This window comes from Aquarana catesbeiana, linkage group LG02 (assembly GCF_042186555.1).
Source record: "Aquarana catesbeiana isolate 2022-GZ linkage group LG02, ASM4218655v1, whole genome shotgun sequence".
Classification (NCBI taxonomy): Eukaryota; Metazoa; Chordata; class Amphibia; order Anura; family Ranidae; genus Aquarana; species Aquarana catesbeiana.
The window spans coordinates 711,990,457-712,007,716 of NC_133325.1; the positions used below are offsets into that span (position 1 = coordinate 711,990,457).

A 17,260-nucleotide genomic window follows, 5' to 3' on the forward strand; every position below is an offset into this window, starting at 1 on the left:
AGAATGCTAATATTACTTACCAGCCTTGCTGCTCATCACTCTGATCTTTTGTCTCTTGCAGAGCCACATATGCAGGTAGGATCTATGGTATCTGACACCTCCATGTGTGTCAGGTGCTGAGTCCCCCACTACAAGCTATGGTTCCACCTGCCAGCTGCCATGTCTCTTGCTAATCCATGAAGCTCTGCAAGAGAGTTAAGGTTTTTTTTAGTTACTTTAATCCTGGGGTAAGAATACAGCCAGTATGTAGGCAGGATGCCTACTGTGCTCATGTTAGCTAGTCTAGTGTGGCTGTCCAGGTTAAGGGGGTAAGGGATTAACTCTGCTTTTCTTTTAAATATTTTTATTATGTTTTTAAAGGTTTAACAAAGGTCATAAAATAAAGTAATAGTAAAGCTTCTCTGGTGAAGAGTATGAAACAAGAGATAAAGTAAGAAGCATTCAATGATACTTCAGTTAACTATGAATCTAATGCCGCGTACACACGACCGGACTTTCTGGGAAACTAGGTCCGATGTTCTTCCCGCTAGACTTTCTGAACGGACGGACTTGCCTACACACGAGCGGACTTTCCCGCAGACTAGGTCCGCCGGTCTTCCCGACGGACTTTCACCAGATTTACGGCGGACTTTCAGAATGAACGGACTTGCCCACACACGGCCACGGGTACTACGGGACTAGAAAAGGAAGTCAATTTCGCCGATTTTATCGGCAAAATTGACACCTTGCAAACCCCGTCGCGGGGCATACCAGGCCCTTAGGTCTGGTATGGATTTTAAGGGGAACCCCCTACGCCGAAAAAAATGGCGTGGGGTCCCCCCCAAAATCAATACCAGACCCTGATCCGAGCACGCAGCCCGGCCGGTCAGGAAAGGGGGTGGGGACGAGCGAGCGCCCCCCCTCCTGAACCGTACCAGGCCGCATGCCCTCAACATGGGGGGTGGGTGCTTTGGGGGAGGGGGGCGCCCTGCGGCCCCCCCACCCCAAAGCACCTTGTCCCCATATTGATCAGGTCAAGGGCCTTTTCCCTGGCCTTTGGTTGTCGGGGTCTGCAGGCGGAGGGCTTATCGGAATCCGGGAGCCCCCTTTAATAAGGGGGCCCCCAGATCCCGGCCCCCCACCCTATGTGAATGAGTATGGGGTACATGGTACCCCTAACCATTCACCTAGGGAAAAAGCGTCAATAAAAAAAACACACTGCACAGGTTTTTAAAGTAATTTATTAGACAGCTCCGGGGGTCTTCTTCCAGCTTTGGGGGTCTTCTTCCGGCTTTGGGGGTCTTCTTCCAGCTTCGGGGTCTCTCTGGTTCTTCTCCGCGCTCTCCGGGTCTTCTGCGGGGGTCCTCCGCTATCTTCTGCTCTTTTGCCGCTCTTTTGCTAGCAGGGGCCCAGACTTCTGCCTTCTTCCTTCTGCCTTCTTCCTTCTTCTCTTCTTCTCTTCTTCCGATGTTGACACGACGCTCTCTCCGGCTGGTATGCTCTCTGAGCGCTCCGATGTGACTTATATAGGCAGTGACCCTGCCCCCTTATGCGTCACAGTCCCTAGGCATGCTGGGACTGTGACATTTTAGGGGGCGTGGTCAACATCACCCGGTGATGGTATGGATTTTGGGGGGGACCCCACGCTGTTATTCCGGCGTAGGGGGTTCCCCTTAAAATCTATACCAGACCTAAGGGCCTGTTATGCCCCGCGCTCGCCGCAATAGGAAAATGTGTTTTTCCTATTGCAGCGAGCGCGAGATGCAGTACCCTGCCTTTGCGTCGTATCTAGTCCGTTGGACCAGCATACAGACGTACAGGCTTTCCATCAGGAACTGAGTCCGGCGGAGTTACGACGTAAAGATTTGAAGCAGGCTTCAAATCTAAAGTATGTCGGATTTCCGACCGAAACGGTCCGTCGGAAGTCCGATGCAGGCCACACACGGTCGGATTGTCCACCAGATTCGGTCCGTCAGCGTCCGTCGGACCAGTCCGATCGAAAAGTCCGACCGTGTGTACTCCCCATAAGGCTGTGATTTCATCAGTAACAGCAAGCATAAATAATAAAGACTAAAAGATAAGGTAGTGTAAAAAAGTACTATATTAGAGTTTGAAGGAGATTAAGATATGTATGAAATGGTGGGTCGAAAATGGTACGGGATCGTTAGGAGAAGTAAATAGACTTTTCCAGGGCCAAGTTCCTGCAATTATCTGGAGATAATTGCAGGAATTTCTTGGCATTATCTGGAGATAAAGCAATATTCCCAACTATCCCGAATGACCCTTACTTTAACAGGATAAACTCGTTTATAAAGGAGGAGTAAATTAAACGAATACAGAGGTAAGTAGTGGAATCTGAATTGAGCAATATGATGAGTTACAAGTCATATGTCCTCAGGGAAGTAAAAATGAGTTATCAAAGCCCGGAGGTAGGAAATGTTCAATCCATGGGTTCCACAGGGCTTCAAATTTGGATACATTATTGAGAAAGAAAGCTTCTGTTTTTGCATGAACCATGGACTGAATAATGCCACGTACACACGATTGGAAATTCCGCCATCAAAACTCCGATGAGAGCTTTTTGTTGCAAAATGCGACTGTGTGTATGCTCCATTGGTCTTTTGCTGGCGGAATTCCAGCCAGCAAAAGATTGGGAGCATGTTCTCTATTTTTCAGTCGGGAAAAGTTCCTATCCGAAAATGCGATCGTCTGTACAAATTCCGACGCACAAAATTCCTGCGCATGCTCGGAAACAATTCAACGCATGCTCGGAAGCATTGAACTTCATTTTCTCAGCTCGTCGTAGTGTTGCACGTTACCGCGTTCTTGACGGTCGAAAGTTCAGAGAACTTTTGTGTGACCGTGTGTATGCAAGGCAAGCTTGAGCGGAATTCAGTCGGAAAAACCATCCAAGTTTTTTACGACGGGAATCCGCTCGTGTGTACGGGACATAACTCTGTGTTTGACTGACAATATACAAAGTGAGTCAGATTTCCAAGCTTTTGTAATGGTCTGTTTTTCCGCTGTAGTTATGAAGAGCATGAGTTTGGACTGGTGGTGGGATAAGGCATCTGGCATCTGGCTTGTTGTTCAGGAGCGCTGTGGTTGGATCAGGTGGCAATTTAACTTTGAACATAGTGGAAAGAATTTTAAACACTTCTGACCAAAAGGATCTGACTATATCGCATTCCCACCAGATATTTACATGTGTTCCCAGAGCAGAGCAGCCTCGGAAGCAGTGGGAGGGGTATTGTGGAGAGAATTTAGATGTTCTGGCAGGGACCAAGTACCATCTGTGAAAAGTAGCTTGTAGTTGGTTTCAAGAGCCACTATATTCGGTGAGGCAGATTTGGTAACTTGCCAGATTTGGGTCCAATTTATGTCTTCTGATTGTAGTTGAAGGTCAGTTTGTATATGTATGGGTTTACAACCACTTTAAGCTGGTGATTCGATTCACTTCTTGCTTTAACTGCATACCCTGGAAAAAATTCTTGTTAGATGCATACACACATTGGACCCTGCGCAAGCATTTTTTTGGGCCCCCCCTACAAATGCAATTTTGTCTCCACCCCAACAAAGTATTAGAGAAGGGGAGATATAGAAATATTACAAAGTGCAGTATTTTGAAGCTTGGGGCCACCATACCTGGCGATCAGGAAATAGTGTTGTGGTGAGGACTAGGTATACTACAGTGGGGTGCAGTGTTACAGAGATTGGACTCTCCAGTACCAAGAGAAGGTAGTATGAAGTGGGGGCAAGGCTCTAGAGCAGGGGTCTCAAACTGGTGGCCCTCCAGCTGTTGTGAAACTACAAGTCCCATCATGCCTCTGTCTGTGGGAGTCAAGTTTGTAACTGTCAGCCTTGCAATGCCTCATGGGACTTGTAGTTTGGCAACAGCTGGAGGGCCGCCAGTTTGAGACCCCTGCTCTAGAGAGTGGGACTTCTGAGTACTAATAGTGAGCAGAATGAAATCAGGGTGAGTATGTAAGGAGGTACAGTTGAGTAGGGTATCCCAGTACTAATGGGGGCATGTGGCTGTGTACACAGTAAGGGATTGCAGGTTAATGCAGAATGGGGCTACCTAGTAGTATGGTGGGGCAGTGTACACAGTAAAGAGATGCAGTATTTAAAAGAGTGGGATCCCCTAGTAAAAAAAGACAGTAAGGTACATACTAAAGAAGTGCAGTGTTGGGCCTTCCCAGTACTGGAAAGCGGCTGCATAAGGTGGAAGGAAGAGTAATGATGGGAATAATGGGTGCTCTATTGTACAATCAGGGTGCAGTGTTAAATGAAATGAATCAGTATGGGGTTGGAGAAGGGTAAATAGTTGGGGCGCAGTGTTATACAATCTGGGGAAGTATGTAGTGGGAGCAGGTGAATAGTAAGTGGTACAGTGTTATACATTGTCGGAGCTGGTTGAATAGTGAGCGTAGCAGCATTTTATAGAGTACAGTAGGTCAGGGTGAATAGTGAGGGGTGTAGTGTTCTATGGGGTGGGGGCGGGGTGTATAGTGAGGGGTACACATTACAGTCTGATGGTTCAATCTTTCTACAATCTCTTTAGGGCTCATGTAGACCTACTTTTTTCCTAGATTTGATGTGCACTTGGAATGCACATCAAATGCAGGTCAACATATTCCCATTGACTTCAATGGAGCAGTATAGATGATGCTTCAGAGGCTGCTATACCTTGTATTTCTTTAGATACAGCTTGTCCTATTGAGGTTGATTTGAATTGCGGGAAAAGCAGGTCAAGTGCAGCTAAACTTTGCATTTTGTTTCTACGGCATTTAATAAATTTAATCAGTGGTACATTCAATTGGAACAGTTTGTTGGCATTACCATAACTATATACTATTCGGTTCTACCAAAACCATCCATTCAATTTGTATTTAACCGGTTCAATACCGGGCATTTTCACCCCCTTCCTTCCCAGACCAATTTTTAGTTTTTGCTCTTTAAACGACAATTGCGCGGTTGTGCGACATTGTACCCAAACAAAATTGATGGCCTTTTTTCCCCCACAAATAGAGCTTTCTTTTGGTGGTATTTGATCACCTCTGCGGTTTTTATTTTTTGCGCTATAAGCAAAAGAAGAGCGACAATTTTGAAAAAAACACAATATTTTTTACTTTTTGCTATAATAAATATCCCAATTTTTAAAAAAAAAACCAAATTTTTTCCTCAGTTTCGGCCGATACGTATTCTTCTACATATTTTTGGTAAAAAAAAATCGCAATAAGCGTATATTGATTGGTTTGCGCAAAAGTTATAGTGTCTATAAAATACAGGATAGATTTATGGCATTAAAAAAAAAAAATATTTATTTATTTTTTTTTACTAGTAATAGCGGCGATTGCAATTTTTTTTTTCGTGACTGCGACATTATGGCGGACACATCGGACACTTTTGACACATTTTTGGGACTATTCACATTTATACAGTGATCAATGCTATAAAATTGCATTGATTACTGTGTAAATGTGACAGGCAGTGAAGGGGTTAACCACTAGGGGGCGGGGAGGGGTTGAATGTGTTTCCTAGGGAATGTTTCTAACTGTAGGGGGAGGGAACGCACAAGGGGAGGAGACCGATCAGTGTTCCGCTGTACTAGGAACACAGATCGCTCTCCTCTGAGCTGACAGGACGTGGATCTGTGTGTTTACACACACAGATCCACGGTCCGGCCCGGTTAACGGGCAATCGCGGGTGCCCGGCGGACACCGCGGACGCCGGGCACACGCACCGGGTCCCGAGCAACGTGGTGGGCGCGCGCCCCCTAGGCGGCCGGGAACCCGAGGCCGTCATATGACGTCCACCCAGGATGGGAGATCCCATCTGTGGACGTCATATGTCTATAGGCGGGTAGGGAAGTGGTTAAATTAGGCAGACCCTTACGCTGCATTGTTGCTGGTAGCTCTATTGTATAATCAGATTGTAATGTGTGCCACAAGCTCACTTCCCTTGTATTAGGGGTTAAAGGATGAAGTGGCAACTTCAATTTCACCAATGTCCATTATAAAAACTGCTAAAGCTTTGCGAAAGCTGTCAGGTTTTTCTTTCATTTGCATATATTGTTTTCCTATACAGTAATACCTCGGATTGCGAGTTAATGAGCGTTTCGCAATGCAAGCTATTATTTTTTTTAAATCCTGACTCGGTTTGCGAGCGTTGTCTTGCAAAATGAGCAGGATTCAAGCCTCTGCGTTGTGCAGTACTGCATTTGGCCAGAGGTACGGGGACGCTGGTGACATTCGGAGCCGCTCGGATGCACTCGGAAACACTCGTAAACACTCTGTTCCCAAGTGTTTGCGAGCCTCTCCGAGTGTTTCCGAGTGCATCCAGTTTCAGAGTATCTCTGGTGCCCCCCCACCTCTGGCCTGCATACCATAGAAGTCACTATGGAACTAATTATCTGAGTTTCCATTGACTTCTATGGGGAAACTTATGCTTGTAATCCAAGGTTCCACTGTATGACCTATTAATTAGTAAGGATGAACCAACGGTGTTCCCCAGCCATGTAAGCAAAATGGTGTAGATAGCAACTACTGGTCATATTTGTGCAATGATATAATTACTGTCTCTGCCAGGGCCGAGACAAGGGGCAGACCTGGGCACTGTGGTATCATGTCAGGTGGCGGGGCATCACAAGGAGATTGGGGGGGGGATTTGTGTGGAGAAGGGAAATTTGGGGGGCAGCAGGGGCTAAGAATTGTTCTAGGAGGGCACATTTGGGGAGGGGTTCTAGGAGTGGTGATTTGGGGATGATTTGTGTTGGGACGGAGGATGGGGGAAGAGATTTTGTGCTAGGAGGGGGATTTGGAGGGTTTGTGCTAAAAAAAGTAAGATAGTAGGGGGGGGGGTTGTGCTAATCGGGATGACTTGGGGGTATTTTTGTTAGGAGGGGGACATTTTTGGGGGAATTTGTGCGAGGTTGGGGGATTGGGGATGGGCAATTTGTGCTGGAAGGGGGGGGTGTTTGGAGTGAGGGGGAGGATTGTGCTTGGAGAGGAAATTTAAGGGGTAGATTGTGCTGAGGGTTTTTTATTTATTTTTTTTTTAGGGGGAGTTTGTGCTAGGGGCATATGGTGGGGAGAGAGAGGATTTCAACTGTGGGGAATCAAGGGGGGGGGAGATTTGTGCTGGGAGAGGGGATTTCAGCAGGGGGTGGATTTGTACTGGGAGGAGCATTCGTTTTAGCGGCACTTTACCGTAGTTTTTGCGGTGCTTTTGGGCTGCTAGCGGGGCGCTTTTAACCCCACTAGCGGCTAAGGGAAGGGCTAAAAGCACACACAAAGTGCCGCTTCTGAAGCGCTTTACAGGCACTTCGGCACCACTCCCCCACCGCCCCAAAGAGGCTGCTTGCAGCACTTTTTTTTTCAGTCCTGCAAGCGCACCGCCCCAGTGTGAAAGCACTTGGGCTTTCACACTGGGGAGGTTTAGAGGCGATTTTCAGGTGCTATACAGACGCCTTCAGTGTGAAAGGGGTCTTAATGGTTAGGGGGCGAGCATACAGATTAGTGCTCGATTTGTTTTTTTCACTGACACATAATGCTCATAATGCTAAGTTTCCTATGCTTCGGTTATGAATGAACACAGTGAGTGAGTGTGTTTAATGTGTTGATTTAGAAAATTACATATTTACCAGCCCCTTCCCCCACTCTCCATTCTGAAACATGGGAGGAAGCCCAGGCAATAGAGGGAATAGAGGGAATCTGCACCGCACGCAGTGATTAGGGTGTGCCCAGCCACACCTGGCACACCCCCTGCGCATGCCTATGCTTCATACATGTGTTGATACAAATAGAATAAAGCTGAAATGTAGGCAAAAGGATACATACATAAATAAAATACATACTGTATAAGGGAGCTGTTTTACCTGCCAAATGATTTGTATTTCTCTCCATCCAGTTCTGAAATATACACAGCTCTGTCACACAACAAAAACATGTCATGCAAGGAAAGAGATCAAACTTAGCATATGATGTATATGATACTCTGCATGAGTGTACAAAAAAAATTGTAGAAACTGGAGATTATAGGCAGTCCACCTAAAAGTTTTCATTATTTCAAAATAATGTAAAAATGAACTTACTTAACCACTTGCCGACCAGCTACCATCATACTCCGGCAGGTCGCACGATCCCGCGAACCGTCGTAGCTGTACGTCGCCTCCTTTGAGCAGGATAGCAGGCACACGCATGCCGCTGCACTGCGGGGGTGCCGATGCACGTGCCGGCCACGTGCAATCGCGGGCAGGAGAGACAGAACTGGGACGTGTGTGTAAACACACAAATCCCTGTTCTGTGAGGAGAGGAGAGGCAGAGTGTGAGTTCCTACTAGCAAGGAACAATGATCTGTCATCTCCTATATTCAGTCCCCTCCCCCTACAGTTAGAACACACACTAGGGAACACAGTTAACCCCTTGTTTGCCCCCTAGTGTTGACCCCTTCCCTGCCAGTGACATTTACACAGTAATCAGTGCATTTTTATAGCACTGATCGCTGTATAATTTTCAATGGTCCCAAAAATGTGTCAAAAGTGTCCGATCTGTCCACCATAATGTCGCAGTCCCAATAAAAATTGTAGATCTATTTTGTAGACGCTATAACTTTTGCGCAAACCAATCAATATACGCTTATTATGATTTTTATTACCGAAAATATGTAGGAGAATACATATCGGCCTAAACTGAGGAAAAAAATTGATTTTTTTTTTTTTTAAATGGGGATATTTATTATAGCAAAAAGTACAAAATATTGTGTTTTGTTTTACAAAATTGTTGCTCTTTTTTTGTTTATAGCGTAAAAAATAAAAACTGAGAGATGATCAAATACCACCAAAAAAAGCTCTATTTGTGGTAAAAAAAGGACGTCAATTTTGTTTGGGTGCAACGTCGCACGACCGCGCAATTGTCAGTTAAAGCGGCGCAGTGCCGTATCACAAAAAATGGCCTGGTCATTGAGCAGCCAAATCTTCCGGGGCTGAAGTCATTAAAGTGTTACTATATCTACAACAATAAAATCAGTCTGTGTATGCAGTAAAGCATGCTTGTTATACTCACTGTGGAACCTTAGGGGTTAATCCTCTGCATTCTGTAAAAAGGCTGTTTTACCCTGTATGCACAGATCCTCCCCTTCTTCCACTGACTCCAATATATTTCCTGATATTTACAGAGCCAGGGGACAGGCTGCACATGCTCAGTTTAGTTTGTATTGCTAGAGAGTTTTTTTTCTGGGACAGTGCATGTAATCAACACAGGGCCAATTAGCACTGTCCAGACAGAGGGTCAGGGGTCCTGCATTCTCATAGGACAATCGTGGGAGAATGGAAACTCCTCCTACAAGCTTTAATCCTTTAACCAAACACTGATAGAAGTCACAAGACTGCTATATACTGCTGATGGGAAAAGGTGTTTAGCAGTTTATATTTACTAAAATAATTGCATTTCCATGTTCTGTGTACTGTGGGAGACCAGATATAGTGAATGCAGGGTCCTGGGTTTAGTAACACTTTAATCAAGCATTATCACAGATGGAAAATGACTATTAATAACAAGATGAGTGCAAAAGTGAATCTGACCCCCTGGGAAGAGGTCATTAGACAAACAATAGGTAACCAAGGCAATGTGGTATACGTTTTGGAAATTATGTTGGACAAAGCAGAAAGAAACAGGTAAAGAAAATGATTTATCTTGAAACTATTGTAATGTTTTAAACTCAAAGAATGAGCTGTACTTGGCTGAATTCATTAGTGCCAATGTGAAATTAAACTTTCTTTCTGCAATATTCACCCTAAGGATGTGATGATAACAAGCTGTCTATACATCCCTAATCATCATTACCACCCACATACCAACTTTCTGACCACGTAGGTTGGGAAAAGTCAACAAGCGTGACAGGTCAGTATGATTGGTTTTAATTAGGAGTTTAATTTCGTAAAGAGAAGAGCATAAATGACAGGCTACAGGAACAGCATGCAGAGTGATTCACTTCCATGCCAACTGTTCCTGATTGTCCAAAAAAGAAGCTTCATGCTGTTACATGTTAAATTCTTCATCTCAGACTGACAGGCTCCGAACAAACTATTTTTAATGTATTTTCATGTATTTTATCATTTGTTCTCAGCACAGATTTCAAACTTAACTCCTAATGAATACAGCAGCAATGAAAAAATAAAAAGCGGAGAGTGGATATTTTGATTTATTAAAGGGCAACACTAAAAAATACACAATTCCTTTAAATTGTCTGTTAGGGGGATGCCTTAAAGCAGGGGTCAGCAACCTTTTACCACTTAAGGGCCGGATTCAATGTATGTAAAAGCATGGAGGGCCGCATTCACCTGCTAATAAATTAAAATAACAATCTGGACCCCTTAACATTACACAGCCTCCGCACTTCTGGACCCCTTTACATTACACAGCCCTGCACCACTGGACCCCTTTACATTACACAGCCCTGCACCACTGGACCCCTTTACATTACACAGCCCTGCACCACTGGACCCCTTTACATTACACAGCCCTGCACCACTGGACCCCTTTACATTACACAGTCCTGCACCCCTGGCCCCCTTTACATTACATAGCCCCATATCTCTGGACCCCTTTACGTTACACAACCCTGCACCTCTGACCCCTTTACATTATACAGATCCCCTGCACACCACACGATTGCTACGATATCCCACATGTGTGATTTGAACACTGTTTACATTTGTATGGACATCGCTGGACAGGGAGGGACATCAGGTCAAAAGTAACGTTTAAAATTATACAAACTGTAGACCCCCGGCTTCCTTACAAAGTCCTAAGTGTTCCTGAATGTATGATATTTACTGCCATTTTAAAGTTTGCAGCAGAAGAGTTTAAGGTTCCTCCAGAGACAAGTGCGATTATAACAAATGCAATTTTTTCTCCACATACCATCCTGATGTGAGCGGATACGCTGTTTTTGTGAACTTACCATCAAGATCCAACCCTGACGGTCCTAGGATTAGAGGTCGATTTGGAGGTCACTCTCGGTTCCCCTGGATCCCACCCTAAAGGTTCAAACCATCTGGATATCCATACATCTGCCCTGAGTGGCACACTGCTTATATGACTCTATGTCGCTGACGTTAGAGTTCACCCGTTCCGGTAAGAGCAATCATATGTCATTCAGTTGTTGAAGATTTTCCATTTGATGTTGCCTCTACTGACGGAGTTGTATTCCCATTTCCACCTCTCTTGGATTTTTACCATCTGGTGTTGGATAATTTTGTTTACACAGTTGGACATTTACTTTCCAGCCTTTTTACATTATTGAATGCTAGAGATTTCTTCCCTGGTTTATCACTATTTTTTGTAGATGGACGTTTTTCTGCAGATGGACTTTTGAGTCTTTTCCATTACTTATTGTTACTTGGCACATATATCACGATATTTGTGTATAGCAGTTAGCGCTACATTTTTCACCATTTTGTTCTATATATGTTCGTCACATTTTATGTAGCTGCTTATTCCTTCTTCTTTTTTGGGGTTAGCTCAGTAATTCTCTCTCACCTTCAAATTATAGGGACAGGGCTGCTTAAAATGATCAGTTTTATTTATTTATATAAAACCATTATCCTAAAAGGAAAAAAATTGTTGGTTGTAACTGCTTATAAAGTATTGGATGGAGTTTGGCTTCAATTTGTTAGTGTATTTATATCTGCTAGTACTTCTAACATTCCCCTCTTCCCAGACTGATAATGTTGCTGTCCAAATTAGCGCCTGTGCTCCTTCATCCAGAGTGGTGTCTGCATGTATATTCCAGCAAAAGTATGTTGAAGGCATTTAGACTGTGTAGTAGTCCAGGAGGGGGTGGGGGTGGGGTGGCTTGCTTGTAGCCTCTACTTTTCCTGGACAGACAGTCTGCATTTCTGGATGTGGAACTGGTATGTCATTTTTTTTTGTTTTGTTTTTTGCATTAGTAGTATTACCTTAAAAATCCATAGCAGACCCTTATCCAAGCATGCAGCTTAGGTGGCCATAAAAGGAGGAGCAGCATGCATGAGGCACCCTCCTCTGCTTTTGAACTTACCAGGCAACATGTCCTGCTAAAGAAAAAAAAACACAAAAAAAGCATGTTGGATTCCACCTAAATTCCATCAAAATGTGTATCCTAGATAGAGATTTGGTATGGATTTTTAAGAGGGACCTCATGCAAAAAGAACATACAAAAAAATGGCATGGAGTTCCCCTAAATAACCATTTCAGACCCTTACCCTAGATAGGGGTATGGTATGGATTTTTAAGAGGGAATCCACCCAAAAAGATTAAAAAAAACGATGTTGGTCCCCCTTTACCAGACCTTTATTCTAGATGCATGCATGTAAAATAATCTGTGGGGTCCCCACACATCATATACCACATCCTTATCCAGGCTTTCAGTCTGCCTGGCCAAGAAAGGAAGAGGGCAATGAGTGTGTGCCTCACCCCTTCTAAACTAGGTCACATGTCCCCAACATTGTTAGGGGTATATGGGGGTCTGCAAAGGGGACGTATCAGAATTTGGAATTCTTTATTAGAATAAGGAGGCTTCCAGATATTGGGCCCTTCCCCTTACATGGATCTTATCACCAATAGAGATTCCTGGGCATATAGGAAGCTGTCAGCCGATTTACCTTTCTTGCATCTATCAAAAACTTATAGATCAGCTTTGAGTTTGCTGACGATAAATTGTTTGACATTTCATTTTTATTACAACAGTATCATAATCATGTCACCTGATTACTGTTATCTATCTATCTATCTATCTATCTATCTATCTATCTATCTATCTATCTATCTATCTATCTATCTATCTATCTATCTATCTATCTATCTATCTATCTATCTATCTATCTATCTATCTATCTATCTATCCCTATCCTTCTCTCTATCTCTCTATCCTTTTCTGACAGTCAATTATAAAGAATCAATTTTCCAGGCATCCTATTACTCTATGGTTAATGAAATTGGAAAGCTAGGTTTCATCTATTGCAACGACAGCTAACTTTGTATCTGACAGTCTATTGCAGTATTTGGAGTATGGCCATGCACCATACAATGAATAGGTTGTTCTAACAGGTGTGTTGTCACTATGAAAATGATCTGAGTCAACAAGCTGTGATATGATTTCAGCATGAACCAGCAGGAGCTCATCATTTTCCAGAAGATATCATTATTTAGTGTACATTACATCACGGTTGTCTGGTTTGGCTGTACATAACAAATGTTTTCTTATGCATTTGGAATTTTACATTTCTTTAACCACTTAAGGACCGGAAGATTTTCCCCCTTAATGACCGGGCCATTTTTTGCGATACGGCACTGCGTTGCTTTAACTGACAATTGCGCGGTCGTGCGACGCTGCACCCAAACAAAATTGACGTCCTTTTTTTCCAAAATAGAGCTTTCTTTTGGTGCTATTTGATCACCTCTGCGGTTTTTATTTTTTGCGCTATAAAAAAAGACCGACAATTTTGAAAAGATTAAATATTTTTTACTTTTTGCTATAATAAATATAAAAAAACAAATAAAAAAACAAATTTCTTCATCAGTTTAGGCTAATATGTATTCTTGTACATATTTTTTGGTAAAAAAAACCCCCGCAATAAACATATATTGATTGGTTTGCACAAAAGTTACAGCGTCTACAAAATAGGGGATAGATTTATGACATTTTTATTATAATTTTTTTTTTACTAGTAATGGCGGTGATCAGCGATTTTTAGCAGGACTGCGACATTGCAGTGGACAGATCGGACACTTTTGACACTTTTTTGGAACCAGTGACATTTATACAGCGATCAGTGCTATAAAAATGCACTGATTACTGTATAAATGACACTGGCAGGTAAGGGGTTAACACTAGTGGTGATCAAGGGGTTAAATGTGTTCTAACTGTGGGGGGAGTGTACTGACTGGAGGAGAAGAGAGATCGCTGTTCCTGATCACTAGGAACAGAAGATCACTCTCTACTCCCCTGTCAGAACGGGGATCTGTTTGTTTACATTGACAGATCCCCATTCTGGTTCTCTGTGGAGCGATTGCAGGTGGCCGACGGACTTTGCAGCCACCAGCCACACGCATCAGCTCCCCGCCGTGTGTGCCTGCTATAGCTCTTAAAAGAGAGGTACACCTATGGCGATTTGCGGGAACAAGCTGACCTGCCGCAGTGTAATGATGGTGGCTGGTCGGCAATTGGTTAAAGAACACCCACTATAGAAAAAACTGAATATTTATTACATATGTTGTATGGCTGAGCTAATTGGCACATGGCATTTCATTTAACAGGCTGCATTTTGTCTGATTTCTACAACATATTTAAATATTAACCCCTTCCCGCCAACCGTACGCAGATGTGTGTACTCGACTTTCGGGGGTTATACCGGGATGATGCCCGCAGCTGCAGGCATCATCCCGGTACCGTTGTTTCAAGCGGGCAATCGGCTATCCGTATATAACAACCGATACGGCTAAAAGCCGCTCGGCTGTTATACCGGAGGAGCGGGAGGGGACACCCCCCCTCCCGCCGCATTACGCCGCTCTTACCGGGCCTCCCGTGCGATCGGGAGGCCCGGTGTCCAATCATATGCCTCCGGCGGCTGTGGGCGGGCTGGAACAAAGCTGTGGGTGGCTTCGTTCCAGCCTTCTCAATGTAAACGCGGAAGCGACGTCATGATGTCACTTCCCGTTTACTCGGCTGCCAATGGCACCGAATTAAAAAAATACACAGTATTCAGAATCGCCGTTTTCAGCGATCTGAATACTTTGAAGTGCAGAGGAGGGATCGGGGGTCTTTTAGACCCCCGATCCCTCCATAAAGAGTACCTGTCACCACCTATTACTGTCTCAAGGGATGTTTACATTCCTTGTGACAGCAATAAAAGTAAAAAAAAAAATTTTTTTAACACAATTTATAAGTATAAAAATAAAAAAAAAAAATAAAAAAAAGAGTGATTTGGTGCTGGTGCACTGTGGGGTCACCCTCCTCCTGTGAAAGTCCCCCCCACATAGCATCAGAGGGGTTTGTGTGATGAAGGCCCCTGGACTGGGGGAATGAGGGGTTGGTGCAGAAAGGCCCTAGACTAGGAAGTGTAGGTTGGTGCAGAAAGGCCCTGGACTAGGAAGGGGGATGTGTGGAGAGGCCCTTGACTAGGAAGAGGGAGTGTACTGAGAGGCCTTCCACTTGGAGATGGGGGTGAGAAGCGGAATCCCTGAACTAGGGAAGGGGGATGTGGAGCAGAGTTCCTAAAATAGGAGAGCAGGGTGTCTAAGGGTCTTGTAAAGACCCCCCTTTAAATTATGTACTTACTTTGTGCTTTGCTATAACCTAATTTTAAGTGCTTCTTTAACACTGGCTTTTTAGCTGACCAGTATCATATGTGGCAACATTGTTATCATAGAAAAGATGATACGAAACAAGAACTAGAAAGATAATTGGAGACGGTTTGGCGAAACGCCCTTACTTTGTTTATGAATTTAATCATAAATACTGATAAACATGTCTGGGACATAATAGGAACTAACGTTAAAGTGTTACTAAGCCCAGTAATATTCTTGTTACATTAAAATGCTGCCACTATATACCTTTTTGGCTGATCTGTATACCATGGTCACATGATAATCTGCAGAGTTTGTCCAGAGCTGTGTGTTCAGGTAGGAGGAGATTTCCACTGTAGCCTGTATACATGCCCACATGTGTGATGTCAATATCATGTGACCTGGCTAGCTCTGAGAACAAGGAAATGTTCTATCCAGCATAAAAGACACAACTGAGCATGTGCAGGTAAGCTACCCTTCCTGTGTGTTAGCTGGCCTTCCCCAGATAGACAGTGCAGGAGGTAAGGATCTGTGCATACAGGATAAAAGAGCCTTTTTACACAATGCATGCTATTCTGCATATACAGACTGATTATACTGCTGTGGGTTTAGTAACAATTTAATATTGTACAATAATACAGGCACATATATCCTTTAAGAATATGTGTATTAACTACTAACAGGTGTTATTAAGGGTAACAAGCATATGTATATTAACAATTCTATGAAAGTGGGTTTGTTTTTAATGACGACAAGCAATGAGTGGACATTTTTCTATTGGTTTCTATAGGTGTAATGTTGTAAATATCATTTATTTATATCTTGACAATCTATTGTATTTAAGATACTGAACCAGGCAATAAAAGAGTGATGCATTATTCTGTGTCTGTGTGTTGACTTTGGTCTGCATTGCTCCCTGCAGAGCTGTGTGTGTATCTGAGAGTGTGGAACAGAGAGTGCCAGAACAGGTTAGTATAGGAGTAATATATAGGGACGACATCCTTAAAGGGGTTGTATGGGTTTGTTTTTGTTTTTTTTTTTAAATAACAAACATGTTATACTTACCTCCACTGTGCAGTTCGTTTGCACAGAGTGGCCCCGATCCTTCTCTCCTGTTTCTCGGCTCCTCCCCGCAACAGCTAACCCCCCTCTGGGAAGCTCTATCCAGAGGGGGTTAGCTTGCGGGCGTGCTCCCTGTCATACATGCTGCATCCATAGACACAGAGTGTATGACTCGGTCCCGCCCCCGGCAGCCGCGTCATTGGATGTGATTGACAGCAGCGCGAGCCAATGGCTGTGCTGCTATAAATCTACCCTATCTATCCAATCAACGACCAGACTCCGTTGGTGAAAAAAACACAAACCTTTACAACCCCTTTAATGATAGAAAGGTACTATTAACTTGTTGTAAGTCAGGTAATAGTAACCTATCAGGGTGTGAAGGAAAGTTCTTGGACTAAGAGAGGGGGTGAAGAGTGGAGATTCTGGGCTAGGAGAAGGGATTCCTAGAAGCCCTGGACTTGGAGAGGGGGTGCCTGGAGGATCCAGACTAGGAGAGGGGAAGCATGGAGGCCCTGGACTAGGAAAGAGGATGCCTGAAGGCCCTGGACTAGGTGAAGGGGTACCTGGAGTCCCTGGAGTTGGTGAGGGGATAGAACTAGATGTAACAGCGCTGCCTAGTCTATTGTACAAACCTTCATATGTGAATACATCAACAAATCAGTAAATAAAATATATAAACACAAGTATAATAAACAAATAATAATATAATTTTATAAAATACATAATTTAAAATGTATTTATTTATGTATTATATTTGTTTTATTATATTTGTGTTTATATATTTCATTTACTGATTTGGTGATGTTTTCACATATGACGGTTTGTACAATAGACTAGGCAGCGCCTAAATTGTTACATCTATTTCTTGAGGGTCTAGAATCTTAGTAGAG

General features: G+C 43.6%; 1 protein-coding gene across 1 annotated transcript in view; it reads left to right on the plus strand.

The window, feature by feature from the left end:
* The window catches only part of LOC141127670 (ubiquitin-fold modifier 1-like), a 31,342-nt gene extending 20,425 nt beyond the window's left edge, over positions 1–10,917 (plus strand). The window contains exon 2 of the mRNA XM_073614371.1: positions 10,718–10,917. Within this exon, the coding sequence (XP_073470472.1) occupies positions 10,718–10,917 (200 nt within the window). The remainder of the gene's footprint in view (positions 1–10,717) is intronic.
* The last annotated feature ends 6,343 nt before the right edge of the window (positions 10,918–17,260 follow it).